This window comes from Rattus norvegicus, chromosome 10 (genome assembly GCF_021556685.1).
Source record: "Rattus norvegicus strain SHRSP/BbbUtx chromosome 10, alternate assembly SHRSP_T2T, whole genome shotgun sequence".
Classification (NCBI taxonomy): domain Eukaryota; kingdom Metazoa; phylum Chordata; class Mammalia; order Rodentia; family Muridae; genus Rattus; species Rattus norvegicus.
The window spans coordinates 20,063,692-20,091,534 of NC_141543.1; the positions used below are offsets into that span (position 1 = coordinate 20,063,692).

The window sequence follows — 27,843 nt, forward strand, 5'->3', positions numbered from 1 at the left end:
GATAAAACACAAGTTTTAGAGTCAGTTTAGAGGCTTGTGTTTATTTTAACTTAGACAAAAATCAGGAGTAAAACGTACGCTCTTAACCTGACTCTGGCATGAAACTGGTACCACCTGTTCTAAGGTCTGCTTTATTCAAGGATTGTCAGACCTTCATGAAAAGATTCCTGGATGTTCTGCTTTGTAAAAGTAACTGGGAAACCATCCTAGTAGATGCAGAATAAATTAACCCCAAGCGGAGGTGTAGAGCAAGATGCCCACACTGCCTCCTTCCGTGCCTCAGCTTCTAGTCTCCACCTTTGAAACGTGCATGACGTAAAGCCATGCTATGCTGGCCAAGGAAGATCGTGTCAGAAGTAGGGTGACAACTGGACATAGAGACACATAATATATTCATATGTAACATAATAAATGTACATGAGTATCATACATATGTATATATAGGTAGCCCAGACTTGCCCCACACCTCTGCACAAGCAGAGCCTGGAGCAGTCTACCGGTTTCTAGACTACGGCGGTATAGCGGCTATTCATAGAGAAAGTCCCCATGAGGGTGCTCTCAGCATGGAGACTCCACATAGTCATTATCCAAGCCACGGCGGAAGCGTGCCGTGAGAGAACGGCTGATGACAATCACCCGGGGTGCCATGCAGTCCTCCCTCCGGTGAAGAATGTTCCAGATGAGCATCGCAGCCGCCAGGGTGGCCAGAAGGCAGGCACCAATGTTCAGGTAGCAAGACCAAGATAAGTTGGTGTAAGGGCCAATTCTGTAGAAGGTCACCAGTCCAATGACCAGCACAAAGCCTGCAGGAAGGAGAAAAGCGGTTAAGAAGTTTGGATCTGAGCAGGAGCCCCAAGGAGTCAGGCTGTACCCCTGTGCTTCAATACTGTCCTAGGAAAGCACGGAGCTACTGTGTGTCCGCCTGCTTATCTCTTGCAGCCTTTGTACCTGGAGGTGACAGCCAGGCTTTAATCTGGGTGGCTACAGGTGGAGAAACAGTAGAGGGGCCTATCCTGTCAACTTCTGTGCATCAGGCCTGTTCTTGAGTAAATATGGCTGTCTACATTCCCCATACCTGGTAGGCAGCCTTCCTAGCTCCAGCCAGAACTACTCATCATTTTCTTAAAGCGAGTTCAATTACCTCTGATTTTTATAAATCCTTAATTAATTTGAAGCAAAAACAAATAGACATTAATTAAAATTTATCTAGTAACAGACTGTCATCTGCTGGTTTAAATCCCTGTTGGAGAGTTTCCATACCCATGGCTCTGCTGCCAGAGGGAGCAGAGGTCCCCTCTCCTATCAAGGCAACCTAGAGCCCACACTCTGGGCAAGCAGGGCCAGGCTGGGGCCTGGCGCGGGTTTGGTTTTGGTAATGTTTGGTTTCCTTTCGAGTCTCAAGAGCATTTCCCTCTCGCTGCCCTACTTGCCTGTGCTGCTGCTGCTCTCCTTCCCTCCTCCTCTTCATAACCCGACACCATGCAGGGCAGGAGAGGTGACTCGGGAGCTACCAGTGGTCCGACTGTCTTGATTGCTGTTTGTCCACTGCTTTTCATGACTAGCTCTCACTGTGTAGCCCAGGCTGCCCTAAACTCTGGATGGTCATCTGCTTCATCCTCCTGAGTACTGCACCAGGTCTAGTACTCACTACTTCCTTTCTTAAGGAACGACAAGGGCTTGATCTTGTTAGTTTCCTATTATAAGTAATGGGAAAATCTTGGTTTTCTGCCCAGACTCTGTCAACCGACTAGGCAGTGAGGACACAGCTGCTTGGTAGAGAAGGCAGCACTGGGAGACTTGCAGGTCTGATGAGGAGAGGCTATGCCATGCTGCTGCCCAGAGGCTGGCCCTGGAAGAGAGCTGCAGGGACTCACCAGGCTGGGAGGTTAGAGGCCTAGCTCAGCTGTGGTATCAAGGTGAAAAGGGCAGAGCAGAAACAGAAGCATGGGGGCGGGAGGAAGACACAGACCAAGCCTACTCCTTACCCAGCAACTCCCTCCTCCAACTGTCTACCTTCTTTCTCATACACAGAGCACCAGACTCTCTCATGAAACACACCCTCCTCAGGTTTATCCACATCCCCTCCTGGAGCTGCGGTCCTCTATACCCCTGCATATTGGCACCTGCAGGTCTGTTTAGAATGTTCCATTCACTCAGAAAACCACCACCACTTTCCTAGTCATGATGGCCCTGTGTGGTCCCAAAGCAAAGAGCAGTATCAAGAGAGACAGGAATGATGATGGGGACAGAGAGACAAAGACTAGAAGGAGGGGGACAACAGCTCTGACTTTTCTCTAAAACGTGGTGGCTTTGAATCATCCTCATTGGACCTTCCAGGAGGAGACCAGAAAAGTTTGCTCTCCTCAATCTTGTCCTAAGCTGTTAAATCTCATGTCCATGTTCATTGTAGTATTCTGTGGGAATTTTCACTCATGAAAATATCATACATGAAAGTACTGTTAAATACTATTAGCATTCCAAGATCACTGTTGTGACCCACATCCTTAATCCCAGCACTCAGGAGTAGAGAGGTAGAGGTAGGTGACTCTCCGTGTTCAAGGCCTGGTCAATGAACAAGTTCTAGGACACACGCGTGCGCGCGTGCGCGCGCGCGCGCACACACACACACACACACACACACACACACACACACACACACACACACACACACACACGTAGTTGCATATTTTACCAGCTTCCTGCTGTAGACATTCACATTCGTAGAGTAAAGCTGGTGCTTTGTGTAAGGAATGTAGAAATACTTTGGGTTCTCTTGTTCACATATCTCTGGACATGTTTACCAACCAAAGGAATTTCTGGTTTTGTCTTTCTTTTTTGTTGTGGTTTTCTTTTTGGTTTTGATTTTTAAGGCAGGGTTTCTCTAGGTAGCCCTGGCTGGCCTGGAACTCAGGGATCTGCCTGCCTCTTCCTCCAACTTCTGGGATTAAAGGCATGTGCCACCGTGCCCAGCTAGCCAAAGGAATTTCTTCATGCTTGTTTTGAGACAGAAAAGAGATTGGAATTGAAGCAGACTGAGTACAGAGGTTTCCAGTTTATGTCTTCTGAAACGATAAATAATAAACAAGGAAGAATATAAAGCCTAAGGAAGCAAAAGCAAGCAGAAAGAAATATGCCAACAGGGTAGGCAGGTAGGAAGAAACGTGCCCAATCAGCAGGAGCCAGCTGCTACCAAGTGTCCTCCCACCTGCTCTCCTCTTCCCAACCTTCCCTTTCTGTCTGTGCATGCTAAGAAACACACTTAAAAGTCGATAGGGCTAGAGAGGTGGGTAAACGTTTGCTGTGCAAACATTAGGACCTTAATTCAGATTCCCAGATCCCATATAATAACCAGGCATGGCAGTACAAGCCTGAAACTGTGAGGGGATAGAGACAGATGAACCCTGGGGAAGAAGAGAAGCACACACTAGCCAACCAGGCTAACCTAAAGGGCAACCTCTGGTTCAATGAGAGATCCTTCATTCTCCAGAAAATAAGATGGAGATCCAGTGAGATGGCTCGGCGGGTAGACACTCGCTCTCAGTGATATAACCTGACAACTGGAATTCAGTCCCCAGAAGCCACATAAGCATGGAAAGAGAGAATCAGCGCCACAAGGTTGACCTCTGACCTCCATGAATGCCACGCTTGTGCTGGGACATGCACACTCCAAAACACATCATACATATACACAGAATATTTTTACAAAAACAAAAAAAGGTAGAGAACAATAGAGAAAGATACCCAAGTTCAATCTCTAGCCTGTACACACACAGGCATGTGTACCCGCACATACATGTGGACATACATGTTTTTACTACACATATGCACAAAATTTTAACATTTTGTTCAGTGACCCCACTTTTACATCCATGATATCCTTCATCAGAATGGAACAGATTAATTAATTGACTCCCATAGCCTCAGGGTGAACTATCCAGCTGGGTCAAATGCTCACTCAGTCCCTTTGTTTGACTTGGGGTTGGTTTGCATCACTGATGCGTAAGAAGGGAGAGAGTGAGGGTAACCCCTTACGAGAGGTTTCCTTGGGGCTGGAGAGATGGCTGGATGACCCAGGGTGCATACTGCTGTCGAAGAGGATCGACCTGAGTTTGGTTTTCAGCATCCATGCTGGGTAGCTTACACGTGCCTGCCACTCTATGCCACTCTATCCCCAAGGGGTCCCGTACTCTCTTCTCAACCCTTCAGTACCTGCCCTCATAAGTGTGCAGTCACACACATATACACACAATTTAATAATGTTTAAAAATATGTTTTAAAGAATTCCTTCTTTTGGGGGGTAGGGGTTCAGAGAGCATGTTTTTGGTTTTGTTTTTGAGACATGGTATCTCTGTGTAGTCCTTGCTGTTTTGGAACTTACTGTGTTGATCAGGCTGTCTCCGAAATGCTGTGATTAAAGGTATAGGTCACCACATCCTAGTCTAACCCTTTTGGTTAGACTGGTTGACTTAAAATTTAAAAAAAAGTCTTCTCTAGAAACCTGTTTTGATTTAAAAAATTTTTTTTGAGTGAACCTTCTGGTCAGGACTAATAGGCATTCATGTGACTAGGAAAGTTAGCAAGGGAAAAAACAGCAAGTGTTGGCAAGTGCAGGGTGGAGAGACCTGCTTTAATCATCAAGGCCTTGCAGGAACAGTGTGGTATGGCCCTGGGCTCACGGCTGCACTCCTAGGAGTGTTATAACATGAAACTCATGTAGTCAGGATTCAAATCAGTCTCCTCCATGGGGACAGCCCAGCATGGACAGCATTTCATCAAAGAGAAAGGATGAGAGTCTCAGATGTAGTGACCCAGGAGGACATCACAAGAGCACATACAGACAGTCCCTCCCAACAGTTCAAACATAGGCTCGGCTGCATCTCTGGAAAACACCCTGGCTCTAAAACTGTCAGGAAAGTCTGATGTTCTAGACCAGTGCAGAAGGGTCACCTGTGGGAAGGGTCTTTGTGGTCAGTTTATCACACATATAGGAGCCATGCCTGCTTTAACTTCTCTGTATGCGTGAGTAATGATGAAATGTGTCAACAGATTTGAGGGACAACTATAGATTCTGCAGGAACAAGCTCTTTCTGCTGCTAGACTTGTAGCAAGTGACCTGCTCCATGGCTCCATGTTCTGAGTGCTGGCTGACCCTGCAGAGGACATCGGTGCATCACATGCGCAGCCCCACTTCAGTTGTCACCGAGCAAAGCTCAGGTCTTCCCCATGCATAAAATACTCGATGGCTTCCCGACACCTTAGCTGTGACTTTGCTCCTCAGCTTGGCAGTCCCACTTGTCCCGACAACTCTTTCCCTAACACCCGTGGCCTCCCCTTGCCCTGCTGCTTCGTGGTCAAGAGGGATTTAGTTGAGTGTTGTGTCATCCCTTGGTTATCTTACAGTCTTGGTCTCCTCCTTTTGTTTCTGTCTCTCATGTCTATCATCCCAGAATCCAAGGTTACCAAGGATACTCCAAATACCAAAGATGGTCAGTAACTACTTGCTAAGTAAGTGATTCCAGGCAAACCACGGTAAATGGCAAACAAAATAGGCTAGTGTGGGGCTGTGGAAAAGAAGGAACGGGAATGCCCACCTAAGCTCTTTAGTAACCCTGCTGCCCCTGGCTGAGTAAAGGCCATGATGGAACTGGTACCTTGCAGGGTTTTGTTTCTGTTTTTGTTTTTTTGAAACAGGGTTCTCTGTGTAGCCCTGGCTAAGCTGGCACTTGCTCATAGACCAGACTGGCCTTAAACTCAAGAGATCTGCCTGCCTCTGCCTCCTGAGTGCTGGAATTAGAGTCCTGTGCCACCTTTGCGCAGCTACTTTGATCTTAAAGCTGATTAGAATTAGTCTCGTAAGGCTGAAGCCACCACCGGCTGAGAGTCCCCAGGACCAAGGGATTAGCACTGGAGCTCACAGGTGGCTAATGATTTGTTCCAGGATGGTGACCTTACAGCTCTATCAAAGGGATCTAGACCTTTCCAGGACTAGCTATGCTATTTATTATGCTCACAAACTAAAGTTTCTGAAAATGTATCCACTTCTAGGAGCACCAGAGAAGATGAAAGCACACTCATGCTGTTGATAAGTTAGAGGTGTAAGTTGACATGTGCATAAAAGACCTGGTAGCCCTCTGTGCCCTGAAAATGTACGTTGGAAGATAAAGACTGTACAGTAGATCTTGGCTGGGTAGATGGCTCAGTTGGCCAAAAACTGCCAATACAAGTATGAGGATGTAAGTTAAGATGCCCCACAAAAACCCATGTTTAAAACAAAAAAGCTGGGGGTTGGGGATTTAGCTCAGTGGTAGAGCACTTGCCTAGTAAGCGCAAGGCCCTGGGTTCGGTCCCCAGGTTCGGTCCCCAGCTCCGAAAAAAAGAAAAAAAGAAAAAAAAACAACAACAACAACAACAAAAAAAACCCAACAAAACAAAAAAGCTGGGCAGTGGTGGTGCATGGCTTTAATCCCAGCACTTGGAAGGCAGAAGCAGGTGAATCTGAGTTCAAGGCCAGCCTGGTCTACAGAGTGAGTTCCAAATCAGCCGGGGATACACAGAGAAACCCAATCTCAAAAGACAAAGTGAATGGGTGAGTGAATGAATGAATAAAGTTCAGCACAGTGGTGTATGTGTAACCCACCTCACTGGGGGTGGTGGGAGGAGGCAGGCAGATCCTGACGCTCATTGGACAGCCAGTTTAGCTGAACTGAGAGCTTCAGGTTCACTGAGAGACCCTGTCTCAGAAGTAAAGGTGAATGATGAGGAAAGACAACGAATGTAGACCTCAGGCCTCCACACACAGGCACAGGTGCACACCCCACACTAACACATACATGTGGCATACGCACACATTCACCCACACATATATAAACATGGAACCTGACTGATAGACACTTTACAAAGGAAAAGCAAGCTAGACAGCTTTTCCTGTTTTATCAGTAGTCATGGGAACCAGCAGCATGTGGGCTGGACTGGGTGAGTTCTATGTGTCTCTCTGCTCACTGGAGTGCAAGTCAGAGGCTGCACCTTACTTGCTTTTTCATATTAAAAAAAAAAGTAGAAAGTCTAGGTTTTCTGTGGGAAAAAAATAACTATTTAATAAAGTCTCCTCCTAGATACTGATGTGTGGCATGCACCTACAGCCCTGGAGCTAGAGAGGCAGAGATAGGAAGTTGAGCTCCAGGCCAGCCTGGGCTACATAGAGAGACCCTCTCTCAAAAAAAATGAATGCAAAGGTTTCACACATCACTCGTTCTGTGTATTGATCAGTTTGAACTTCAGATCTATTGTCAATCAGCCTTGACCACATTAGAACACATATAGAAAGAGGAAATGGAGTAGTCTGTCCATTCCCAATATGGATCCCTATAGGGAATCTCAGCAAGGGACCTAGGTGTACCAAGGCCAGCCCAGGAATACATGTCCTACAAAGAGGGGACCTGATACATTGTAACAGGCATAGCTATTAGTGTCCTCCAGCTCCAGCAGTTGGCTGCCATCCAAGTCCTGCCCCGAACCAACAGATAAGATATTACAGACTAAGATGATAAGGAGAAATCACCCCTTTACTTAGTGTCATTGATCAAAAGCAAATAAAGCATGGGAAAGCAGAGACGTGAAGCTCCATGAATTCGCTGCACCGCCACCTGAGCCCTGTCCCTTGTGGGAAGGCCCCTAAGTCAGCTGGCTCAGCATACTGCACTACAGACATTACTCTGAGGTAAAGCTAGTCTCTACTTGTGGGGCCTCTGCACTTTCAGCACCCCTTTCTCCTCGGTGTCCTTTCCCCTGAAGACTTCTCTCCCCAAATTCTCAGTGATGTAATCAGCCTGTCCAGAAACCTACCAAAGGGAAGTGCTTCAGCAAGTGCTCTGTTCTGCACATGGAATCAGTTCCATCTCTATGAAGTCCTGTTGCCAAAGCAAACAGCCTCTTCCTGTGCGCTGGCCAGCGGAGGGCGGTGTGAATTCCAGCACAGTGGAGAGCGTCCCTTTCCTCTCTTTCTTCCTTCCTGCCTTCTTCCTGGGGCCTAAGCTTCTGTCACAAGGTCTTCCTTTTGGAATGACTATCAAACATACACACAGGTGGCATCAGAGGAAAGACACTGGGGCTGACCTCTGGTGCTCCCCTGCAATTGAGTAAGCAAAGTGCCGGTGCTTTAGAGGGAGCATGGCTGGCTAAGGTACATGCTGGCAAACGGTCAGTTGCGGACACCGCCGGCCTTGGCGTGTCCAGCATGTGTAATGAGGGAAGATGAGCGACCCAGGCTTCTGCCTCTTCCATCCCGAGTGTTCAGTCCCTTATGTTAAGAGACCCAGCAGTACCTGACATGAGCCTGGTTTTTGTTTTTTTTTTTTTGTTTGTTTTTTTGTTTTTGTTTTGTTTTTTTTTTTTTTTTTATCCAAATGGTTCTTTCTAGAAGAAGGATCTGGAGTATCGAGGAGCAATTCTTCTAAAGCTCCCAAATGGCTCAGTTGGGTAAGAAAGAAGGGGAGGAGAGATGAGGTATACCTAGGATGCAGGTAATGCTTGAGGTCCAGACAAAGGAGACAGAAAAGGAACTCACCCCGACCAAGCAAAGTCTAATCAAAATACTTTGCTGTTAAGTCTTGCCATTAAAAGAAGAAACATGGGGTTGGGGATTTAGCTCAGTGGTAGAGCGCTTGCCTAGCAAGTGCAAGGCTCTGGGTTCGGTCCCCAGTTCCAAAAAAAAAAAAAAAGAAGAAGAAGAAGAAGAAACATTACAATTGCTAGGAAAGGATGAAGGAAACCATTATTCATGACTCAGGAGAAGCTCTGGTAGTTTGGGGGAAGGGGTAGGGGAAAGAGACAGAGTCTTAACCAGAACTTGCTCTGTAGACCAGGTACAGAGTTCTGCCTCCCTCTGCCTCCCACTTGCTGGGATTAAAGGTGTGTGCCACCATGCCTGACCTCGGACAATATTTGACCAGGTTCAGAACTTGGCTAAGCCAAGAGATAAAGAACACCTCAGAGCCCAGTGTTGAAAGTCGTCCTGGTGATGTTAACATCCACTGGCTAATAGAGCATGACTTGTCTTGTAACGCTTTGTAAACGAAACGGGCTTTGCAAAGTCTGAGCTGCAGAAGTCAGGGTGCGGGCAGTGAGAACTGGGCAAGTGCAGACACCAGCTTCAAAGAAGCAAAACCTTATCGCACAAGACCTGGGCTCGCTGGTGAGCATCCTTAAAAGGAAGTGTATTCGCCAAGTACAATGGAGCATGCAGGTAACCCAGCACTCAGGAGGGGACGCAGGTGAATTGTGAGTTTGACGCTAACCTAAGTTTCACAGCAAACTGAAAACCAACCTAAACTTCACAACAAGAGAAGACTGAGGTTGGGTGTAGTGCTGTAGGAACCACTTAGGAGCAAGGGCCAGGAAGACCTCCAGTTTGAAGACAGCCTGGATTATCTAGTGAGTTCTGAGCAACTGTGAGAGATCTAGGCCAGCCTGGGTCCCCTAACATGATTCCATCCACATGAAGTAGAAAAATATTGTTTTACCTTTTTTAATGGCTGAGAGTGTAACTTAGTGGTAAAGTGCTTGTCTTACATGCCTAAAGCTCTGGGCCTAGTTGCCAGAACATACATATACAACACATACACATTACACATACATACATACATACACATATATACACATATACATACACACATATACACATACACATACATACACACACACACACACACACACACACACACACACGTTGGAGAAGAGACAGGCTTAGATTCCACCATGAAGGCAGCTTTGAATAAAGTAATTAGTTATGAAATAGCTTATACAGCCCTCCATTTCCCAGGATATCCCTGGGTGTTGGAGAAGACAAATCAGTGCCTTATGCCGTGCTTGGGACATTTTGTTTGCTGTTTGTTTGATTGGTTTGTTTGTTGGCTATATACAGCTATTGTCCAAAGAGATTTGGAAATGGGTTATATGAACTATAATGCTAATGGGTGTGGAAGAGGAGCTTTTACAGGAAAATTCAGATAAGAAGCATGGTCTTCAAGATTCCACATTCACTTTTCCAAGACCTCCAGCTCCCATCTCTCTGGCTCCCAGAACAAACTGTAGAACTTTCTAAGCCTGGCACTCCACAGGGAGGATGCCATGAGCCCTTGCATGGATCAGTAGCGACACACAGGCATAGCTAAGGTATAGTGACGACCTCACCAGCCTGACCCTGTGTGTAGTACCCTGCTTAGGCAGCAGGCTGTACTGATGGCAGAGGAATTGCCCTTCGGACGTGCAGACGTGGGTACATTTCAGGTGTGTACTGGGACCTGAAGGATTCGAAGTCCTCACCATCCATGTAGGGCTGAGGCACCTCCTAGGCAGAGCTGTGAGCCCACCCCTGCTCCTCACGCTGCTTGGTGCCACCCAAGCTCATTCCTTTTACAGAGCGCTTGCCCTCACATAGTCAGGGCTGCTTTCCCTCTACCTATCCTACATGGTAAGTTTCAGGCCAATCTGAGCTATATAATAAAGGAAAAGGGGTTGGGGGTATAGCTCAGTGGTAAAGTGCTTGCTAGCATGTGGGAAACCTAAGCTCGTTTTAGCACCATTTTTTAAAAAAAGGGATGCAGCAAAGAGAAGAGGAGAAATAGAGACAGGAAGTAGAAAGGGCATACAGAGCAGAGTGGGAGCTGTGCACAGCCCCTTCCAGAACGTGGACTTGTATGGGGAGGCCAAAAGACCCCACTCAGACCTAACACTCAACCAAATGCTCAGGCCAGCTTCTCATTACAGACCCTCCTGCTGGAGATGTGAGCACGCAGGTGCTCTGCACGGGGCTCTTCTGTATGCCGTATCTGCGTGGTCTGAAAGTCAGCTGATCGTTACACTACTGGGCCTTGGGGCGGAGGCCGTGGGGAAGCCTGGTCTTTAAGCCTGTGCTGTGCTAGTTACTGCAGAGAGTCAAGGAAGAGAAGAAAGCAGACAGAGCAGAGAGCCCATGTGGAACTGCCTGGCAGAGGCAGAGACACCTCCAGAGCCACCCTCCCTGCTTGTCTCCCCAGGATTTTTGTGGGCACATCTGTCTTGGGACCTGGCTCCCTGACAGATACACCGCTGCTCTCACAGGGGAAGTGTGGAGTTTGAGTGAGCAGACAGTGTTGAGGGCACACGGGATAAGGGTCACAAAGGAGCCTTTCCAGCTTCCAGGTAAAGCAAAATTAGACTTAGAAAGTCCTTAGCAGACATTGGAAATGCCATTGGTGGAATCTATCAGGGTAAAACCACACAAGGCAGCTGACAGCCTGTGAGAACAGCAGCTTGCTATGGCAGTCCCTGATGGTGCTAAGCAGGGTCCCTCAGAGCTGCAGTTCTTGCTGGGGGGAGGGATGGTCCCTTTACTAACCCAGGGTTGTGCTGACCATGATACTGGTGCCCAGAGATCTAGAACACGTGAACAGCATGTGAGAGCACAGGCAGACGGGGAGTCTGCCACCCCTTAGTTTGTTGCTTCTGCTGGTTTCCAGGGTTTCTCAGCCTCCTCAGTCAGTTCCACAGACGTTCCTCTCTTCATTAGCATCTTCTTTCCCGCTGCCCACCCACCTCACCCCAGCACTGGGACTTGGGTTCGCTTGACAACAGGTAATAGCAGGCGTTTCCTCGTCCTGTGACAGGACATCCTGGCGCCCCACAGTCTCTCCCTGGCTTTAAAACAGACCCAAGCACAGGAAAAATCCCAGCTCTAAAATTAGCAGTGTGATAGAAGAAAGGCACATAGCTGCTCTCTGTACTGTTTGTCAATGAAACAGTCTAAACAGGCCAAATGCATTTCCTTTTTGGGCAAAACAGACCCGTTAGGGTGATAGTCAGATGCCAAAGGGACAAGGCAGCCTGGGAGGCATGAGAAGCTTCCCAAACTGCCCTAGGGGCCACCGCCCTTGCTGCTCTGGCTTTTTCCGCTGGCCTCCAGCTGTTGGGGAGTTTTTGGACAGAGATGGTCTAACCTTTCCAGAGGTTGTGCTGGCCTTGAAATATTCAAAGTAGAAGTGTGTTAACCCAGAACCCCTTCTGGAAGCCCTTGATAAATTCCCTCCAAGACTGCCAAGGACAACTGAATTTCAAGTAATGGAAGTTTTCCTCAGTTTGAGTTTTCTTCAGTGAGTATTTGGACGTGGCACACATAAGTTCTAACGACTCCAAGAGTGAGCCTCTAGGCTGTCAGTGTAAGAGAGGCAGCAATGAGATTGACTCTCATACTAGAAGTAAGTAGTTACTTCTTCAGTCAGGAACTATTGAGAAGAAAATGAAACAACAAAGGAACTAAGATGTCTTTGTTATTTTTGGGGAGGGAGGTGGTTTAGATAGGGTCTCACCATGTAGTGCTGGCAGACCTGGGACTCATTCTATAGACCAGGCTGGCCTTGAACTCACAGAGATCTGCCTACCTCTAACCCGAGAGTGCCGGGATTGGAGGCGTGCATTCCTAGCACCACATCTTTTTAAAACTCAGCTTTTCCTATGACGTTTTCAAAATCTTCCATTTCCTTCTTGAGGATGGAGTCAGATGGTAGAGGCCATCACTTCAGTGGGAAGAACTGTTTGCTTTCTGTGTCTGAGCAATGGAGGGCAAAATGCAAATCTTTTCTAAACATGCCCATGTGGTACTCCCAGTGATGAAGGCAGGAAGGGGGCAGGAGTGACCCCCCCCCAGTCACATCTGCGTGTCTCATATCCAGTGGGAGTCACAGAGACACTCTTGTATTGCAGCCAGGTAAACTGCAACTGGCTCAGTGATTGGCCCACATTCACACTGGTAGAGCCGGAATACAGTTCCAGCTCCCCTGCCACTGAGCCCTGGGTCCTTCCACAGAGACCTCACAACCTTCCCAAACCTCCACCCCCACTCCTTCCTGCCTCTGACTGGCTCCAGGGAAGTGACTTTCCCAGGACCATTCCACCACACTATTCTTAGCATTCAGGGTAGCAGGGTTTCCTGACTCCCCCCAGGCGTTCTCTAGCACATAAATACCAGTCAGCCTCATTCTGGAAACCGTTTCTCAAGGAAGATAAAGGCCCAGGATCTGTTATTCCTAGACCGATTCACTTCAGACTTCCTGCTGTTTCCCCTGTCAGGAGTGGGCACCGGCCCCAGGAATGGCTGGCATTCTAGCCCAAAAAGGAAAGGCAGACTAAAGAATTCCTGCACCCTGCTCATGTGCACCTGTGTGCTTCTCATTTCTGTCTAAGACCACACAGCTGACATCCTCTGTGAACTGCAAGAAGCTTGAACTTCTAGGTGTTCATGATCCTAACAGTTCTGAGCCCAAAGGATGGAGCTGTGGGATCCCAGTCACTGAGGTGGTGGTGAGTCATGGTCAGACACCTGCCGTGTCTTCTAATGCCAGTCTAACCCTTCCACAATTCTGTGATCATTTCTGGTGGTGATACCACTCATCCTTAAAAGCAGCAAAATTTCAGCCAGGCATGGTGGCACATTGCCTTTACTCCCAGCACTCAAGAGGCAGAGGCAGATAGATCTCTAGGTCTAAGACCAGCCTAGTTTATGTAATGGGTTCCAGGCCAGCCAGGGCAGCATAGTGAGATCCTGACTGAAAGCAAACAAACAAACAAAAATAACAAACAGTAAATTTGCTTCTGTCCTATCAAATCTTACACAAGGAACCCCAGATCACGAGACAGATGGATGGCTGAAGCAGCTCTGCTCTCTGATGACCCAGTGTCGTGCATAGTCAGGTTATGGTCGGCATCTGTGTTACAGCCAGGATGGGAGCAACGTATGTGTGCATGGTTAGCCTTCTACTGTTCACTCAGACCATGTGTAACATGCTTACATGAGCTTCTCACTGGTCATGAGCAAGAATTTGTGCTGAGCCCAGGTCAGGCCCCAGGAAGCCCTAAGCCCTACTTTCTGTTGTGGCTTTAGGCTGGGCAGGCTGGGACTAGGCTAAGGCTGTCTCCCATCTCTGCCCAGCGTAAGCCAACTGTTCCCCAGATGCTTCATCAGATTGGCATCAGGGGCACGCTGACATACAGAAGGGTAAATGCAGATTCTGTAGACTCAGAAAACAGAACACCTTACTTCAGTGTGCTAGAACCTGTAACCAGGTCTCAAGCCACCCAAGGCCCTGGGGTAGGTACCCTCCCACCATAACAGCAAAAGGGCCCAGCAGGTCTGCCAGCTTTATGGGGCCACAGTGTGGCTTCTCTGGCTGCCCTGGGTACTTACTTGCCAGCTGGAATGCAGCCGCCATTGCCTCCTCCCAGCACTGGGACTCTGGTGACATCAGGGGCAGGCCTGTCAGCCCAAGGATGAAGGTGATCTGACCCACAGCAAGTGCGGCTGTGGCTACCAGGTTGCAGGCCCGCATCATGTCAAACTGTACTGTGGATCAAAAGAAGAGAAGGCAGGTGGTCAATATGTGAGCCACTTAGGGAAGAGCCAAGTCAGGCTGGGCCCACACTTGATTTCAGTGATAGCTACTTCCTTTATGGGTCTCTATTGGACCTTTGAAAAAGCAATACAGACAGCCAGTGTCTTCTCTGAACAGAACTTTCTGCGAGCACCTTACCCACTCCGGAGTCTTCATGCTATCCTCCTGTCCTCTCACCAGTCACTTAAGGACCCCCTAGCTTAATGGCAGCAGTCACATCCTACCTAGGCTGGAATTCTGCTCTGCGATTTGAGTGTTTGTGTGTGCATTGGTATATGTATGTGTATACCATGTACGGGGTGGGAGGGGTTGTTAGACCTGCTTATGTGTGTGCACATGGAAGCCAGAGATCAAGTGTCTTCTCTATTGTTCTCCACCTTATCAGTAAGATAGGGTCTCACTGATTCTATATCTCACCATTCTGGCTAGATTGGCTAGCCACGGGACTCCTGGCATCCTCCTGACTCTGCATCCCCAGTGCTGGGTTACAGGCTCCCTCTACTACACTCAGGCTTACTGTAGGTGCCATAGATCCACACTCTGATCTTGCACAGCAAACACTTTACTCATTGGGCCATCTCCTCATCCCCTGGTTTGGGTCTTGATGGGACAAATGTTCCTTTTTCACTCAGGTGCTATGTTATAATTGAAGCTAGAAGGGGAAGTCCTGTCGACAGGGCTTCTTTTTTTTTTGTTGTTGTTGTTCTTTTTTTCGGAGCTGGGGACCGAACCCAGGGCCTTGCGCTTCCTAGGCAAGCGCTCTACCACTGAGCTAAATCCCCAACCCCGTCGACAGGGCTTCTTGCTTAGTGATAAACTCAGTGGGTCCTTAGCTGCTGTCTGTCCTCAGCCAGTCAGACACCCAAGAACTCAACAGTGGTTTTTGCTTTGGGTTTTTTGTTTGTTGGTTGGTTGTTTTTTTTTTCTGGTTTGGTTTGGTTTGGTTTGGTTTGGTTGCCGCAGGATCTCTCTACTTACCCCTGGCTACTCACTATATAGACCAAGCTGGCCTTGAATGTTCATAGATTCCCTGCCTCTGCCTCCTGAGTGCTGAGCTTGAAGGCCTGGAGCACCATACCCAGCTTGAAACTCACTAGTCTTACCTCTCCCTCGTATGAGCAAAAGACTTGGCCTCTCTACCAGCAATGGATAGAGCAGGAGCCAGACCCGAGTCTGCTGAACCCACGCTCCCATCCCATTTATCTCCTAGTCCTTCGCTCTCACAGCAGCCAGAGTGCTGTTCCAACCCGTGCCTGCCTCCCTGTCTTTTCTCCCTGCCCCACACCCCATTCTCAGCAGATAGACAAGTCAGAGTGTTGTAAGTGAACTGTAGACGGAGAGCTTCTAGCCCAGAAATTTGTTTCTCCCTCAAATGAAATGTCACCCCAAAAATGGCGGTACACCGAATGCTGACTTTAACTGGCCAGGTTGCCCAGGTCAGCAGCAGATCTGTCAGTGGAGACTGCTAGAAACCAGAGGATGGGCACAGCAGGAGCAGCATGCCAGGGCTCAGCCTTGTTCCTGTTGTCATGTCCTGTGGTCTGCTCTAGCAGTAACTGGGAAGTTCTGATTCACAGGTTTTTGCAAGTAAGTCAAAGCAGGCCTGGAAGACTGGAGGCACAACTCTTGCCAGGTTTGAAAGACTGCTTTTCAGAATTGGCTCATAACAGATGTCATCAACACAAACACAGGAACTGAACACAGAAAGGCACAGCCTTCCAGGATCCCTGAAGAAGAACCTGCTTCCAGGGTTACTGTTGGACTGTCCTCCTCTGAGGGCAGGGAAGGGATGGAGGCCGGCCCTCTCCTCACAGGCTAGGCAGCCTCTTTTGTGTGAGCCAGCAAGAAAGGCCCCACTTACAGAGACCTGAAGACCTGTCCAGGGTGGGGTGGGGCAGGGCGGGGCGGGGCAGGCCGCCTCACCTCAGAGGGCTCTTAGACTAGAAGGTGACTTCAAACCATCACTGCCAATACTGGCAGCTCTGTGGTTTGACCTAAATGTTCGTTGAATGCAATAACAATTTACAAAATAGCTTGAAGCTCTCAGGCTTGGTGTCTGCCTTTCCTCTCATCTCATGTGGGTTCATGTGTCTGAGCACACAATAAGTGCCTCTGCTCGAGGCCTATGGGCACCTCACTGTCTCTCTGTCCCTCTGCTGTCCCCTCCAACCCATCCCCGAAACCCCACCCTCCCAGGTTCCCCGCATTACACAGCAAAGGCAGAGTCTCAAGTCTCCTGTTTCCCCACCTCTAATGACCCAATCTAGTAGGTGACTACCTAGGTAAGGCCTCTGAGACCATACAGGCCTGGAGGCTAGAATTAGAGGGGAAGTCTGTCTCATCCAAATGGACAGAGACTTCTGTGCTCTTCTCTGTCCTTAGAAGCTGACTTTATCCAGCAGTCAACCTCCACACAGGTGAAGGACATGTGCTGGCCAGTAAGTGTGTGAGATGGTGCTAAAACCTTATCTAAAACCCAGACCAGCAGCCATGAGGTTGCGTCCCTTTTCCCTCAGTGCTTTCTCAGACCGTTATGGCAACTTGAAAGAAGTCATCTTGTCACATGAACTGACCACAGACTTGCTCTTGGGATTCTCTGCCATGTGACTGTCATCTCTGCCTAGGCCCCTGTGTGCCCTACCTCATCTTCACACTGGATGGTGTCTGATTCATGCTCCTCACAGGATCGTGTTTATATTTAGGCTGTAGAGTCCCAGAGTCCTCCAGAAGTTTTGTGCCACTTCCTGCCACCAAAGGTCAGCCTGTCCTGCCCATTGTGTTTTAAGCTACTTCCTCTGCGGAGAACTCTCCTGTCACTTAGAACTCGAGGACCCCTTTAGGTCCCAGGCTTTTCCAACTTGCCACCTCCAATGTGGGGGTGGCACAAGCAGATTAAATCCCAGTGAATCTTGTATACCGTCTGCATGTATGAAGAGTCCTGTGGCTGTACGCGACCTTAAGCTTACTGGACAATTCAAGCAGCCCCTGGATCTGGTGGCCCACCAGAAAGGCACTGCTAGATCAGCAGTCCCCACTGACTGGATCCTTTCCAGGCTGGGCGCTTTAGTAGTAGTTTCTCCTGCTTTGCCCACAGCAAAGCCTCCAGTGGGCTCTGCTTCTGATGACTGCAAATTTATGTTCTTTACTCCTTAGTCATGACGACCAGAGTGCAGATCATTAAAGACCCTATCACAGCTGCTTTAAAGGGGTATGAGGTAGGTAGGGCCGGCAACATTGATCAGCAGGTGAACTCAATTGACACAAAAGCCTGATGTCCTGAATACCAGAACCCACATAAAGGTGGGAGAAGAAAACCTACCCATAAAAGTCGACCTCTAGTCTCCACACGTGCACCATGGCATGCATGTGTCTCCATACATGAATGAGTGTGCATGCTCATAAGAATAAATCTAAAAAATGTCATAAGGGTCGAGATGAACTAGGGTTCAGAAACTTAAGATTCCTGGTAGGAAAGAAGCAGGCATATCCCTCCAGGGATAGGCTCAGCTTAAAATAGGCGGGTGTGCTCTTGGACTCTAGAAAGATGTAGAGGGAGGAAGAGTGACAAAGGGACTGGGAGTGCCAGAGGCAGCTGAAATGCTCCCTGAGCTGTGGGACTCCAGAATGGTGTGACTTTGTGAAGCTTGGGGCTGTTGAGGACCTGATGGCTTTGGTAGCAGTTCAGACCAGTGTTAATAACCACACACAGCCACTTGGCAGACAGTGTGTGCTCCACAAGGCTCCCTCTGACTACCTGCATCAACCTACATTCTTCCCAATGCTCCGATGTCTGTATCCTAGAATTTTTGATGTGGCTGAGCTTTTTCTTGTTATTTATTTTGCATTATATTTATTTTTCTAAATATATATACATATAAAAGATTTATTTATTTATTTTATGTATGTGAGTACACTAACACTTTCTTCAGACACACCAGAAGAGGACATCAGATCTGCATTACAGATGGTTGTGAGCCACCACATGGTTGCTGGGAATTGAGCTCAGGTCCTCTGGAAGAGCAGTCCATGCTCTTAACCGCTGAGCCATCTCTCCAGCCCATGCATTATATTTATAATATATATTACATATATGTGGGGTGTATGCATGTTCACACGTGTTAGAGCATGTAGGTGCAGGGCGTGGTTGTATCTGTATGTACATGTGTTAGGAGACCAGAGGTTGACATGAAGTATCTTCCTTGATCACTTTCCAACTTGTATACTGAGGTCTCTTCTCTTGAACCAAGCACTCACATAGCTATCCACCCTACTCCTCTGTCTCTGACCCCTGAGCATTTGAACTACAGGTTGGCCACCACACCCACCTGGTATTTACATGGTGCTGGGGCTCTGAACTCTGATTCCTCCAAGCCAGCTCCCTAGCCGTTGTGTAGTTATTTTTACTCTATATATCAGGGCTTCTTCTTTTTTTTTTTTAAGGTTTATTTTATTTATATGAGTACACTGGAGCTGTCTTTAGACACACCAGAAGAGGGCATTGGATCCCATTACAGATGGTTGTGAGCCACCATGTGGTTGCTGGGAATTGAACTCAGCAGTCAGTGCTCTTAACCGCTGAGCCATCTCTCCAGCCCAGGGCTTCTTTTCTTAATTTATTATTTTACGTATGTAAGTGTCTGCCTACATGTATATCTGTGCACCATGTATGTGCCTGGTACCCACAGAGGCCAGAAAAGGGCATGTGATTCTCCAGGTCCTGGGGTTATAGGAGGTGTGCATCATCACATGGTTCTGGAAATCAATCTCAGATCCTCTGGAGGAGCACCAAGTGCTCTTAACCACCAAGCCACCTTCCCAGCCCATGACACGGCTTTTAAATTTTTTTTTCTTTTTTCTTTTTTTCGGAGCTGGGGACCGAACCCAGGTCCTTGCGCTTGCTAGACAAGCGCTCTACCACTGAGCTAAATCCCCAACCCCTAAATTTTAAATTTTTATTTATTATTTTTGTTTTGTCTTTTCAAGACAGGGTTTCTCTGTGTAGCCCTGGTTGTCTTAGATTTGGCTCTGTAGTCCTGAACAGCCTCCTGACAGACAGACAGAAATCTGTCTGCCTCCTGAGTGCTGGGATTAAAGATGTGTCACACCACCACCTGACGTGTGTGTGTGTGTGTGTGTGTGTGTGTGTGTGTGTGTGTGTGTATGTATGTATATATGTACGTATGTATGTATGTATATATGTAGACAGGGTTATTCTCTATAACCCTGGCTGGCCTAGAGTTCAGGCTAGCCTTGAACTCCCAGAGATCCCAAGTACTGAGATTAATGGTGTGTCCCACCATCCCTGATCTCACAACTACTTCTTGCCTAAGAAATGTTTTACATATCTGAGGTGTATAGGTAGGTAAAATAGGAATACAAGCCAAGAATTTACTGACATTAAATCACAAACACCTTTTAAAAGTAATTTTGATATATATATATATATATATAATTCTACCATTTATTAAAGACAAAAGCAAACTGCATGCTAATGAAGTGAATGTGCTTGATAAAGAATCGAATCTCGGTTAAATATTTGTACTATAGGGATGTAGAGCACCTCCAGTTTTCAGAATTTGATTTCATAAGCTTTTTATTTGCTTACATTAATTTATTTATCGGGTTTAGAACAATGTGCATTTCACAGAGGGTGTGTAGAGATCAGAGGACAACTTTCAGGGTCTGGTTCTCTCCTTGTAACTGTGGGGTCCAGGGATCAAAGTCAGGTTGTCAGCCTTGGTTTTAATGCCTTTACCTACTCCGCCATCTTGATAACCCCACATTTTTATTTCATAGTAATGACATATGTATTCTTAGGTCATGTGCATCAGCATTTTCCCTGCAGATGTCCTGGAACTGGAGTTACAGTTGGGAGCCACCATGTGGGTGTGTCACATGGGCACATACGTGTGAGATGGCAGAGGTATAGTTAAATCAGTTTCAGAAACTGTTAAAAAGTCTGTCTGAATCCCAAATAGTAATTTCTTTTAATGATGTTTTAATGAACCTCAAATCAAACATTATAAGAGAGGAAAAACAGGCAGTGAGCAGTGCACACCCTTCACCCCAGCATTCCAGCTGAGGAGGCTGGCCAGCTCTCCGAGTTTGAGCCTCACTTGATCTACATAGCAAGCTCCAGACTGGCCAAGACCGGTCTCAGAAAGAAAAAAATCAATAATAATATTAATAATAATAATAATAATAATAATAATAAAGGTAGACCAATTTAATACATTGATGGTAGGAAAAATACTTAAAATCTTTACTTGTTACTAAACAATTATGTTTCTGTAGGAGCAAGAAACTTAGTAGTGAAAGCACAGCCCTTCATACTGTCCCAAGTTTCAGATCAGAGCTGAGGTGTTTGAGGCAGCAGCCCTCACACTGTGTGTCATGAGAGCACAAATCATGACAGAATGCCACGTGCACACATTGTGAGCTCAGGGCCAAGGCTGTGGTGAAGTATTCAGAACAACACAGGTGAGCCCTGCCCTGAATACTTTAGATTCATTAGCCATTTGATTCTGAATCAATTTTGAACATTGTTGAACGTTTATAATATTGTTGGTCCAGAAACCTTTACGATTGCCTGATTTCTGTGATGTCCCCCCATGCCACGCCCTTTGGGAACATGACTGGCAGTTTAAGAAGCTGTGACCTAATATAACCCAGAGACTCTGCTGCTGTAAAGCAGAGTAGAATTGGGAAGGCGTGGACATGTGATGCTGAATGCTAACAGGGCACAGCATAGTACACATCCTAACCTTCACCTCGAAGGCTGGGAAGGGAGCTGAATAAACGACAGAGCTGTTTGGAGGGAGAAAGACCCAAGTGGCTTACATGGGGGTCTGCACAATCCATGCAGTGAGGCCAAAAGACTGGCTCACAGAGCCAGGAAGAGAGTGCAGACAGACTGCTGGCCCATCCTGTCCTCTGTCCTCTCCTGTTGTCTTCCTCACTCCTGTCTTCTTGACAGGTTGAGTTCTACCCCATGACCGGCTCTGCAGTCACTCACTCGGCCTGAATTAGAGCCTCTTGAATCACAGAGTGCTGCAGAGCCCCTCCCTATGAGAAAGAAGCACTCGCTTCCATGCCACTAACCTCCAGCCACAGGGCCACCATATGGCATGTCACTGTTGTACTTGCCTATGTGCACAAACTAAGATGTCTCAGAACATGGCATAACAATACCTAAGCCAACAGTCTGTTTGTCCAGCTGTCCAGCATGGTATCGGGTAGGTGGAGATGCTTGTGGGCTGCCTAGGAGCAGCAGTTGAGGGATCTCCCTGGGTAGCATGGAGGTCCGGCTGAGCTGGGCCAGGGTTCAACCATATGTTCATTATTCACATGCAGCCTAAGTTCAGACAAAGCCTGCAGATCCCTGAGCGAGAACACAGCTGTAAGAGGGGAGCCAGAGGAAGTGAGCAAGTGAGACTAACCCTGGCCCGGTTTCTCTGAAGGAAGGGAGCTCCTGGTCAGTAAAAAGGCCCCAGGCACCACATAGCAGAATGGCTAAGACCCCCATGTGACCTGGACATACTACGTTCCTATCCAGTGCTCTCAAGACTTCTGGGAGCACAGAGCCCTTAGCCCGGAATTCAGCATGTCATGGAAGGGCCCGTGTGCTCAGTCTGCATCTCAGGCGTCCCATGGATGTTTGCAGCCAAAAAGCACAGAGTAATTCTAACTCTGCGTGTTCTACAAGCAAGAACTCTCGGCTCAAAGCAGGAGGTGACATGGCCACCACTAGTGATGTCTGCAAAGGATAAAGGTGGCCTGTCCTTTTATCCCCTTTTATGTCTTTCCCCAATACCCTAGGCCCCTTCTCATAATGAAATTGTGAGCAAGCCACATGGTCATGTGTGCCACAGACTGATATGCCCATGATGTGCTTTGTAACGTGTCATTGCTCAGGCATGAAGGATGTTTCCCCAGTGCCATCTGTCCGGATGGCAGAATTTGAGCAGCTGCCCCTCTTCAAAGGGTTGATTTCTAACATCACTTGAGTTAGATGGTAGAGCCCTGCATGAGAGTCTGAAGGCTGGCCACAGGTCTGACTTTAGATGGTAGCAGGTAACAGACTGTCTTGCAGGCTGGGATCTAGGTGCACATGGGTGGGGGCATTAGGCATCACTGGCTCTGTAGTCACTGTTGTCTCTGTCTAAGAGCAAGTGTGTGAGCTGAGATAGAGTGGTCGGCACAAATGGGAGCAAAGCTCATGGAGAGGAGCAGATGAGAGGAAGAGACCAGCAGCAGCCCTCCCTCCAAGCTCCTGGGCACACAGCCAGACAGCCCTACCCCAAGCCAGGGGGTTAGGGACCAGCTTCCCTTAGGAAATGCTGACTTATGGCTGCTTTGTTCTATTGCATTTCAGTCTCAATATGTGTTAGAATGTGCTAGCAACCAGAATTGCCCATCCTGTCTGTTTTCCAAAATTTTATCCTGTTATTTATTATCAAGAAGCATCTCCGGGTTCTCTGTTGTTTGAACAACAGTTGCTGCGCAGATTCACTGAGGATCAGCTACCTACAAACGCCATGTTAATTACAAGAGGATTTTCTTTCTCCTTTTGAGACGGGTCTCACTGTGTAGCCCAGGCTGGCCTGGGTCAGCACCCAAGTGCTAGGATTACAGTCATCCACCACCGTCCCAGCTTAGGAAACTACTTTGAAATTGTCTAGGGATCTTATGCAGAGCAGCTGACTTGTAGTGGGCACCTCAGACATAGGTAAGAGGGGAGATGAGGGGTACTCAGGGCAGGAGCCCATGGATGTGGGCAGGAAGGAGGTTATAGAGGCCCTGTTGGTTCTGCTGGCCTGGCCTCAGAAATTGGAGAGGGAAGAACAGACGTCTGCACAAGATGTTCCCGGGCTGACCTTCTGGAGCTCAGGAAGCAGGGAAATGAAGCAGGAGTGTGCACGTATTTCGAGGAATGGCTGAGCCGTTCAGAAACTTTACGGTCTAGAATGGGCCAGGTCTGGAACTGGTTGTCCTCAGAGCCTAGTGAGAGGTGCTAGGCAAGAGCTCTTGCCTACACCTGGCCCCACCCCAGAAGACCTGAGGCTTCCAGGTCTGGCCAAAGCCACAGCCCACGTGAGAAGCTTAGGGGAGCCTCGAGGTTACTGGCTTTCCTAGTTCATTAGCCAGAATGATCATAGGATGCACAGGGAGAGCTCTCTCCACTGACACATCACAGAGACCCAAGTTCAGATGTTTGACCTCCCACAAGACACTTGGCTCTCTGATGTTCATTCATCTTTGATCTTCTTAACAAGGACCCCCTTGCCTGTCCAAGCCTAAGGTAAAAGGCTGAGCTGTCCCATTGTAAGCTTGGGTGCCTCTGCTCATGGGGTGGGGATGGAGGGATGGTGTTCTCCTGCCTGGTCTGCAAGGCCTCTGTTGGTCAGGAACAGGACTGTGGTTGCAGGGCACATCGCTCAGGATTTCCAGGAAGTCCCCTTCACACTGAGATGTCCACCCACGTCTCATGCTTTCTAAGGATCAGCATCATCTTCTGACAGCCGCCATCTGACCTAGAGCCTCCAAGGCAGTTTGTAGGAGACTGGGTACTTGTTAGGCAGACTCTTGACTGTTTTAGGGGGCCATTACCAGGAAAGAACCACATGTCAACAGATGTGTCTTTTAGGTAGCATCTTCATATTTATGTGACCCTTCTTGTACTCTCAAACCTGCTTGCTATGAAGTTCTCAACTCCCAGGGTAGTGTATAGACCCAGAATGAGAGAGCTGGGAAAGGAAAAGGCCACCATGGGGTGGGGGAGGTAACACTCTGTCCTTTGCTGCCGTGTGCCTCCTCTGGTCTCCCAGACATCCCAGCCAGAGTCTCCTGCACTGTCCGAAAGGCCCTAACCCCCTCAGCAGTTACGACAAAACGTGTCTCACACTTGTTGTTTTACTCATTGGTGATATTTCTCTTTAACCAAGGAAAAACTACTCGATTTGATTAGGATACCCATCTTCCCTGTGAAGGAAGCGACAGGCAGTCTAGGCTCAACAGTGGAACTCTGTAGCTTTTCAGGGTGGGCAGAAGGCTCAGGTTCTCTGCCACCACTCCCAGCATGGGCACAATTTCCCCTCACCTAACCATTGGAAGGTGACAGAAAAATAAGACTTACGTTTGACGGTGCCTCGGGACTCCTGGAAACCTGCTGATTCAGAGCCCCATCCTAGCACCTCACAGTCGTGGGTGTCCACCTGCCCAGTTCGAGTCCCAGGGCTTGTGCCTCCCTTACCCCTGTCCACCAGCCAGCAGGACTTCCACAGCCCCACACTCCGCTTTCGTCCATCCTCCAGTGTCTGGTACACCCAATTGGGGGTAAAGGCCGCTGCATTGTTGAGGATGAGGGAGACCAGGGCCACCAGCACAGCTGTGGCCACAAGCTTCTGGACAGTCATATTTGACTGCCAGTACTGTCTATCTCGGAGAAAGTCCCAAGTCCCAGTCAGCCGCTGTGCATCCAGGGAAAGCCAAGATGCTGCTCGGGGTAGCTAGAGAACATCACCACTCATCCTTGGGAAGCTATGGAGCAGCTCCAACCAGGCACATGAGGAGGTCGGAGGTACGGGGAGAAGCCCATGGGACAGGTCCAAGTGAGCTACTCACAGCCCTGGCTTATCCTCCCTCTTGAGCCTGGAGGAGGGACGAGCCTGTGCTGAAGCTGGTCTCCCTAAGACCCATTCCAGGGAGAAATCTGGGGCACCAGCTGCACCAGCGAGAATCCAGAGTTGTAAGTGGGCCGTCTTCTTTGGAACAGAGGCCAGGGAGGCTGTGTCCACAGTGCTTCTTGCCTACGGCAGGAGAAAACCAGCAGTAGCTCAGGAGGCAGGCACAGCGTGGGAATCAACTGGGTCACTCTTGAGAACGGGCTGTGGGAGCCGGTCTGATGGAGGAGCAGGGTTGTGGAAGCAGTGTGGGTTTGGCCACCTCTATGCTGCCTATCCTGTCTGGGTACCTCTGCCACAAGTGGCAGGTCCTGAAAAGCAGAGTGCCTGCCACAAGGAGACGTGTGTGTGTGTGTGTGTGTGTGTGTGTGTGTGTGTGTCGCATTTCCCTGCCTCTCAGCAGAGAGGAAATGGTTGTTTTTGAGGCTGTTTTTGGTGAGCAGGAGGGCGTAGCCAACTGCAACAAATAGCAGCCCTGCCGCAGAGCCAGACACTAACAGGATGTGCTTCCTGATGGGAGGCCTGGGGAGACTTCAGAGGCTGCTCCGGCCCACCCCTGGCTGCCCTCCCCACCTTCCTGTCCCATAGGAATCGTCAGGGATGCCAGCCAGCACACTCATCTTCTTACCTGTCGCCGTCAGACCTAGCCAGCTGTGCAAGGTCCAGGACCAGGGGCTGCTATAGGCAAAATCCTAAGGGACTAGCTGTCCCAACTATCCATCCATCCACCCATCCATCCATTGCCCAAGGCATGATGGGAGCTGTGAGTCTCCAGTGTTTACAGCAGCGGTTCTCAGTCTATAGGTCATGACCCCTTTTGGGGTCAAATACCCCTTTTACAGGGGTTACCTGAAACCATCCTAAATCACAGATATTTACATTACAATTCATAACTATAGTAAAATTACAATTGTGAAGTAGCAACAGACTAATTTTTTGGTTGGGGTCACCACAGCATGTGGAGCTGTGTTAAAGGGCTGCAGCATTGCTGCAGGGCTCTACCTCAGGACAGAGCAGGATGTGGAGGCACCTGAAGCAGCTACCATCTGCTCACAGCAACCCATTCACCTCAAGGGAGCAAGTATGCTCAGACCTTACAAGGAAGGAGCCTACTGAGGAACCTCTGCCAGGGCTTGTTCTTAGGGTGGCAGGAAGAGGTAGAATTCTGGGAGGGGGCTGTGTGACCGTGTAGGCTAGATAGCTAATGTGGCTTCTGAGTAGTCCAGCTTTGCCTACTAACATAGCAATCGCTCCCCTAAGGCTGGACAGTGACTAGACATTTGATCTCCTCAGAACCTTTCAGCTCTGGTGGATAGAAGCAACCAGGTGTGAGACTCTGCATCTCACCTCCAGAGCCTCCCCCCAGGTTCCAGAGCTGTGTAAATGAATACAAGAATATGGGTGCTGTGGGCTGTCTGAATCATCTCAATACACCAGGGCAGTATTTGGACACAGTCTGGTGCTGACTGGTGCACTGGTCATAACAGGTCGTAACAGCCTTTCCTGTCTTCATGCACTGACATGCTAGGCCACCCCCTACTTCCTAGGGTTGCTGCCTCCAAGCACATGTTCCCATATATAGTCAGGCTGTTGGCACTCCATAAGTTTACATTCCAAAAGGCAAAGGCTATCTCTGTCCAGCCTCTTGACGGCCATCAGTCCTGAGAATGTAAGTCCTCTGGAGACTTGTACAATTTTTTGCCCTCAAATCTCGTTTGTAGCCAATGTCATTGTGGCTTATTTTTATTTTCTCTTCTCCTTGGCCTGGGTCTGAAGGAAATTTACACTTCATTCCAGTTCCCTGGGCCCAGCTTCTCAGTGGGATGTGTTCTAAGCAGGAGGGACTTGACAAGCAGTGTGAGAGGCCATCAACCCTCAGCCCAGGCCAGGACTCTGAAGATACTTAAGTGGTTCTGCCACCATTGTTTCTGCCTGTGCCTCCCCCCAGAGGCAGAACTAGGGCGCAGCATCTCCTACACAGCACGTCAAAGATGAGGCATTTGACAGGGGGATCTCCCAAAGTCTCTGCTAAGAGAAAACCTGTCTCCCTCCTTAACCAAGCCAATTATCTTTGGTAGTTATTAAATGGCTAATTTCCAATGAGAACCAAGAGGCTGTTTTAAGAGTTCTCTAACTCCCAAGCTGACGAGATCCTTCTGCCTTGACTTTGTACAGCTGGTCCTGAATGACATGTGTGGTCACCTCAGAGAGGCCCTTGTACTAGTTCTGTCATTTAACTTTCCTGAGCTGGGTGGGGAAGAGGCCAGGGCCTTGATCCCTATCTGTGGGAGAGTAGTCAGGGAGAGATGGAGTTAGGAGGGTCCTCTCTTGAGATATGAAGCTCCTGTGTGGCTGGTAGGAAATCTCTCACCCAGTGGGTGACCTTTCTGCTGTCTCTTGCCTTGAGTCAGACCTTACATTGTTACTATAGCTGCTGCATGCTCACCTAGTCCCCACCCAGCCCAGTGCCACTGGGAACTTGAGCACACACACACACACACACACCCATAGATAAGAGGGGAGCATCACAAGTGTAGCCCAGCCTTGCTGGATCCCTACTTGCTAACTCAGGACAGGTCCAGCTGAGCGTAGGTTCTCCCAGAAAGCAGGCCCATGGCAGAGCCAGCTCCCTCTGTGGCCGTGTCTGCTTCTCATCCAGGCGCCCGTTAGCTGATGAAGTGCAGATGTGATTCCTTTACACAGTGTAACTCAGACAACAGGAAATTCTCAAGACTTGGACA

At 48.5% G+C, this 27,843-nt stretch overlaps 2 protein-coding genes across 7 annotated transcripts in view; one reads left to right on the forward strand and one right to left on the reverse strand.

Moving 5' to 3' along the window:
* The window catches only part of Ift140 (intraflagellar transport 140), an 81,171-nt gene that overhangs the window by 37,313 nt on the left and 16,015 nt on the right, over positions 1-27,843 (forward strand). For 2 of the 5 annotated variants that reach the window (XM_087569212.1, XM_087569213.1), the window contains one exon: positions 15,998-16,453. In XM_087569212.1, coding sequence (XP_087425338.1) covers positions 15,998-16,118 — 121 coding nt within the window. In that variant the 3' untranslated portion in view covers positions 16,119-16,453. 5 annotated transcript variants of the gene reach the window in all.
* On the reverse strand, positions 22-27,782 carry Tmem204 (transmembrane protein 204). Of its 2 annotated transcripts, XM_087570214.1 has the most exons (4): positions 27,662-27,782; positions 24,556-25,228; positions 14,216-14,371; positions 22-803 (listed from the first exon to the last, which is right to left on the reverse strand). In XM_087570214.1, exons 2-4 carry the CDS (start codon positions 24,833-24,835, stop codon positions 559-561), a joined length of 681 nt encoding a protein of 226 aa, XP_087426340.1. In that variant the 5' UTR covers positions 24,836-25,228; positions 27,662-27,782; the 3' UTR covers positions 22-558.

Excerpts from the sequence above, each read along its gene's own strand:
- Tmem204 (XM_087570214.1), bottom strand. The coding sequence starts at position 24,835 with ATGACTGTCCAGAAGCTTGTGGCCACAGCTGTGCTGGTGGCCCTGGTC. Across the intron at positions 14,372-24,555 it reads GTCCCGAGGCACCGTCAAAC|TACAGTTTGACATGATGCGG; the intron begins GTAAGTCTTATT and ends TTTGATCCACAG. Across the intron at positions 804-14,215 it reads GGCTGCATTCCAGCTGGCAA|GCTTTGTGCTGGTCATTGGA; the intron begins GTAAGTACCCAG and ends TCCTTCCTGCAG.